The sequence below is a fragment of the Acomys minous genome (genome assembly GCF_964271855.1).
Source record: "Acomys minous genome assembly, chromosome: 14".
NCBI classification, from domain to species: domain Eukaryota; kingdom Metazoa; phylum Chordata; class Mammalia; order Rodentia; family Muridae; genus Acomys; species Acomys minous.
In genome coordinates, this window is record NC_140496.1 from 23,293,205 (window position 1) to 23,298,730 (window position 5,526).

The 5,526-nt window shown below is 50.1% G+C and overlaps 1 protein-coding gene across 3 annotated transcripts; it reads right to left on the minus strand.

The window, feature by feature from the left end:
- Positions 1–477: 477 nt before the first annotated feature.
- PDP2 (pyruvate dehydrogenase phosphatase catalytic subunit 2) lies at positions 478–4,134 on the minus strand. Of its 3 annotated transcripts, none has more exons than XM_084755256.1 (2): positions 3,957–4,134; positions 478–2,174 (listed from the first exon to the last, which is right to left on the minus strand). In XM_084755256.1, exon 2 carries the CDS (start codon positions 2,160–2,162, stop codon positions 564–566), a length of 1,599 nt encoding a protein of 532 aa, XP_084611382.1. In that variant the 5' UTR covers positions 2,163–2,174; positions 3,957–4,134; the 3' UTR covers positions 478–563. The 3 variants fall into 3 exon arrangements, with proteins under 3 accessions (XP_084611382.1, XP_084611380.1, XP_084611381.1); XM_084755254.1 differs by having other exon boundaries at positions 478–2,206; positions 3,957–4,133; XM_084755255.1 differs by lacking the exon at positions 3,957–4,134 and adding an exon at positions 3,734–3,753 and having other exon boundaries at positions 478–2,206.
- Positions 4,135–5,526: the final 1,392 nt, after the last annotated feature.

The following is a 5,526-nucleotide window of genomic DNA, read 5'->3' on the forward strand; positions in this document are numbered from 1 at the left end:
GAGTCAGAAGTAGGGCTCGGCAGAGGGGACCAAAAGCTGCACAGTTAAATTCAGCCGGCCCAGAGGCCTTAGCCCCTCTCGTCCTCAGCTAAGAAAGCGAAACGGATGGTCCCAAATGTGCTGAGGCCGTCCTGCTTGCAAGTTGGAGGATTAGGGTTTTAAAATAAACTTAACCAGTGTTAAAATGCAAATGGCACAGAGTATCAGTCATTACAAAAAATCGCACACACACACACACACACACACACACACACACACAGAGGTGCATGGGGGAGTTAGAATATGACATAGAAAAGTGCCCTGAAGATTGCTTTGTAAACCTAGGTTTCCTTAATTAAAAAATAAACCATAGAACAACAGTTGACCAGTGCACACAGGGACAAAAATCACTCCACCCCCCCCACCACTAAGGCTGGTTTTACCCTCCCTCCTTTTGTTAGTCAATTACTCAGTAACTCATACCTGCCTATTCTTTAATAATAAGGTTTTAATTGCTCACTTAGGAATTTCACTTAAGTGGAAATGTCCTAAAGGGCCTTCCACGTTAGCCGCGGCAACAGGGCTCACTCTGAACCCTCTTTATAATATGTAGCGATTGAATCGGAGTTGAAAAACACCACCATGACGGTGATATCATCCCGGTACATCCTGGCCACATCATCCGGCAACGTCAGCATGGCCGCCAGGCGCTCTGGCTCCATCTCCCCGTACTCGTTGCTCCCGATGGCGTGTCTGATGAGATGCGTGGCTGCATTCTGGTCGGCTGCATGGAGTCCACTGGCTTTCCTCTGCAGCAGCAGACTCTGCATGAGGCCCAGGTTGGCTGGTCTTCGGTCCAGGTCCGGCTTATGGAGGCCAACCTTGGACAGGTGCCCCACCACCAGCCTCACCACGTCCTCATTGCCCAGCATGTCCCACAGGCCATCTGAGGCCAGCACCAGGAACTTATCTTGAGGCCTCAGCCTGTGGTAGGTAACCTCAGGCTTGGCGGTCAGATAGGGTGGCGTGTAGTAGTGGGGTGGCGTGAACTGGTAGATGTTGAGGGCCTCGGTATCAAAGCCCCTCCCGAGGACGCTACACTGCAGCTCTTTACTCCATTTTAGCTGGACGTCCCCGAAGGCCCTGCAGGGGAGGAGGACACCCAGCAGTCTGTCATCTATGATGAGTGTCCTGTCCTCGGATTCAGGGTGCTCTCTCTTCAGCCGGGACAGCTCAGCCTCATTCCAGGCATTGTGGTCACAGGTAAGAGGTAAACACGACCACACACCGTTGTCTTCCTGGATGCCCAGGATAGCCCGGCAGTCGCCAGCATTGGCTACGTGCAGGTGAACTCCATTGACGTGGGCCATGCAGGCTGTTGCCCCAGAGAAAGCCACCTGGAGGGATAAGTTCTTTGTCACCTCATCTTCCAGGGGAGCCTGAATTTCCAGAGAGATGTCAGAATCCAGTCTCTGGAAAGAGTACATCAAGGCCTCTTCAATGCTCAGACCCATTTCCATATGCAGGTCAAGGAGTTCCTGCCAATAGACTCGGAGGTGGTCCAGATGCACTGATGTGACATCCTTATAAATACTATCTCCAGGGTGCCTGAGCCACTGGAGGATGGGCAGCAGAGGCTTCATGGTTTCCATGGCTTCCTCCATCTGCTCCAGGGTCTGGTGGGACATCAGGGACACTGCCATGTAGTAGAAAAGCCTCTCACTCACCGCTTGCGCACACGCATGGCCACCGTGCCCATCAAAAATACCGAACATCATGCCGTTCGTTTGCACGCAGGAAGCAACGCCTTGCCGGTCCTCCACCGGGGAATTGGCAGCCAACTGGTTGCTCTCAAACCTTAACACTGAACTCGGGACTCCTTTGTTGAAATCAAGAACCTTGTGGGATGACTCGCCGGCTCGAAGCATGTTATTGACCTGCTCAGGGCTAAGCTGAAGGTGGAAATCCTCTTCCTCCGTTGACGTGTGCCTGTAGGCTTTCCTCAGGGCAAAGCCGCCACATGGAGAACTGTTCTTTACGGTCGAGGGTGCCAGAGAAGAGAGCCTCCATTTCGGTTGGCTCCTATTCGAGGCAGCCCTCGAGTATAGGCGTCTACCCTCTCGTAACACAGCAATGCGGGTCCTTGCAGAACTGAAGATCCAGGAGGACACAGGACTTGACATTCTGGAACGAGACTGGCAAGTGGAGGTGGGTTTTGTTTTTCAGCCTGAAAATTAAAGTGTTTATAAAAGCTTCAAAGCTCAAAGTATTTAAAAAAAAAAAAATACTGACCGCTAAAACATCTCCTTTGCTAATATTCCAATTTTATAGAGCCAGTACAGGGAGCCAGTCCTGCCTTCCTCACAGGCAATGTGTGCCTCTTTTTCCTCTCCTTTCCAAGCCCTTTCTTAGACCCGAGCTCACCATCTAGTGCTCCTGTTCAGTCTCCCTTGCAGTATGTAAGCTTTCCCTTAGTTCTCTCCTCTCCCAAGTAATCAATGCCCTGCACGGAATTCCAGCCCTGTACCTGCTTCCGAGCAGCTATCCCGAGTCCAGCCCTGCACCCAGCGCACAGCAGGTCCTCAAATACTAGATTCCACTTGGCATCTTTCAGAGCCACAATGACACGAGCTATTTGAAAAGGCACACTGCTTCACAAGCCTGCCTCTGCTCTACTGGTCTCACAGGGTTGGGTTTTTGTTTTGTTTTTTATTGTTGTTTTGTAAATCACTAAGGATTGAACACAAGGCCTCTGCTTTTTTCTTTTTAAAGACAGGGTTTCTCTATGTAACTTTGGCTGTCCTAGAACTCTCTTCATAGACCAGGCTGGCCTTGAACTCAGGGATCCGTCTGCCTCTGCCTCTGCCTCCTGAGTGCTGGGATTAAAGGCGTGCAGGTTGGTTTTGTTTGTTTTTCAAGGCAGGGGTTTCTCTGTTTAACAGCCCCAGATGTCCTGGACTGGCTTTAGTAGACCAGACTGGCCTTAAACCCACAGCAATCCTCCTGCCTCTACTTTCCTCCCCCTAACCCCAGTGTTGGGATTAAAGGCGTGGGACACCACACACCCAGGCTTGGTGGTGCAGGGTTTTAATCCCAGCACTTGGGAGGCAAAGGCAGGCAGAGTTTGAGGCCAGCTACACCAAGAAGCCCTGTCTCAAAAAACAACAAAAAGCGGGAGTCACTATTTTTGTCACTGGGGTTTGTTCTTCAAGTAATTCTGTACACAATTTTATATAGTTGAGCCAACTACATTGAATATGACTTCCACATTAAAGACAACGTTTTCATGTTGACTGTACTATTTATGGATTTTGCCATAAACATTCACAATTAATGGGGACTTGCAATTTGTTTCCACTTATTAAACACTAAATTGCATGGCCTTTGCAGCCACCTTTTCCTTACTTATTTCCAAAATTAGTAGGTCAAAGGATATAAACGCACTGTCAAATTGATTTTCCAAAACTAGTACCCACCCCACTGAACTTGGGGCACATGAATGAGGTCGAACAGGGGCAGATGGCCTTGGATGCCCCTTGACCCTGCATTAAGGACAGGCAGCCGTGTACAATGAAAATAGTTCGCCTCCGATGGAACAGAATTTAGCGCTCCTTTAAAAAAAAAAAAATCAAGTCTCTTGCTTTCTTATGGATGACAAGGTTCTAGTTAAGAAATCCCAGCTCCTGGTTAGTGGCTCTGAGCCTTGGCTTTCCAAGCTGGAAGACAGGAATCCAGTTGCTACATCCAGCCTTACCGGTGCTCTAGTACTAAGGAACCCGGTGCTGTGGACCCGCTAAGCAGCCGACTCCTCCACCAGAGCGCGGGCCCACGTGGCACGAGCGCGCGAGTGGGGTGACCATGACCCGGGACCAGCTCGTCCCGCCCTCTCACCTCATCTCCTCTCCGCCCCATCACCTGAGGCACCCGCAGGCCAGGCTGGGGAAGATGTCTGCACCCCCATTTGTCCCCTTCCTTACCTCGTACTCTCGTCCTCTCCTCAACAGCTTGCGCCGCCGACACTCGGCGGCTTCCCTCAGCTCAGATCTTGAGCACAGCTCCGCGGTAGCTACTACTGGGTTTTACTTCCCTGGAGAGGCCCCTTAGTCAAGGAACTAGCACTAAAAGAAAGCTCCCTCCCGCCATTCTTGATTGGCTAATCTGCGGAGGCGGGCCTTTGATGGACATTGATATTACCCAATGGATGAAGAGGGCAAGAGGAAGGCAGGGAGGAGGGGCAGGGAGGGGCCGCCCTGCACTCTACCCCCGGGGGTTACAGTGGCATTTGGGCAGCAGCTGCGCCACTGGGTCATCACGTGGGACTGTTCCCCCTATCTTGCTTTATCGCCACACCCTGCAGGCCCAGGATCAAGGAACCTCTTCAGTTCCTTACCGTTCTTGTAGCATAGATTCCTCCCTGCTTTTGTTCGGTCCCTTCGAGGCCTCTCTCCTAAGCTCCGCCCCTTATTATCAACCTTTTGGACACCTGCCTTGAAGGCCTCTTGGACGGCTCTAGTTCTACTTGCCCTCGCTATTTTCTAGCCAAACCTGCTCCACCCAAACCAGTAATGATGCCACTGGCCCTAAGAGACCCAAGTCCGAACACTAAGGTCAACTTCATGCCTCCCTTACTTTAATCCTGCCATTCTCAAATACGTCCTCACCCATCTACTTGCCAACTGCGGGATCCCAAGCCTCTTATCTCCCTGCTGCCAAATTACACTTAGTCTCAACCATCCATCCTCTACAGACAGCTAAAATGAACCTTCTAAAATTCAAATTTCTGATCTAAAGGGTTCGTTGTCCTCTTGCTAACCACCACCTTGAATTCACAACCACCTTGGCCTCTTAGCGTCTTGCGATATTAGCTGGCACATTTACTTGTTGGTAGCTTGGGAAAGCCGGAGGGCCAGAACCTTCTGGTCCTAACAATAGCTGAGTCCAGTCTTCACTTCTTTCCTTATAAACTGTTTTAATGGAGCTTTCCTAATTTGTATGAGTCAGTAGAACTCTTTCTTGACGTCAAAGGGAAATAAGAGACAGTGGGAAAGCCTGAGAACTCAGGCTCGAGAAAGAAAGAAAAGAAAAGAAAAGAAAAGAAAGAAAGAAAGAAAGAAAGAAAGAAAGAAAGGCATGCTTGCCTACCTGAAGCCATGCCTAAAGTAAAAGTGTTTCTATCAGACTTCTGTGACTGATAGGTATTCGGCCACTCACCCTCAGGCCTTTCAAGAAGGTGGTTGTTTGGGAGTGTTTTTGAGGCAGAATCTTGCTGTCACCCTAGGTGGTCTAGAGCTAACCTTGGCTGTCCTGGACTCACTTTGTAGACCAGGCTGGCCTCAGTTTCACAGAGATCCTCCTGCCTCTGCCTCCCTGAGTGCTGGGATTACAGGTGTGCACCACCACGCCCAGCTGGGGGAGGGGAGTGTTATTGTTGTTTTGCTTTGTTAGTTCTTTATATATTTTGGATATTAACACTCTATTGGATGTGGAATTGGTTTGGTTTGGTTTGGTTTGGGTTTTCGAGATAGGGTTTCTCTGTGTAGCCTTGGC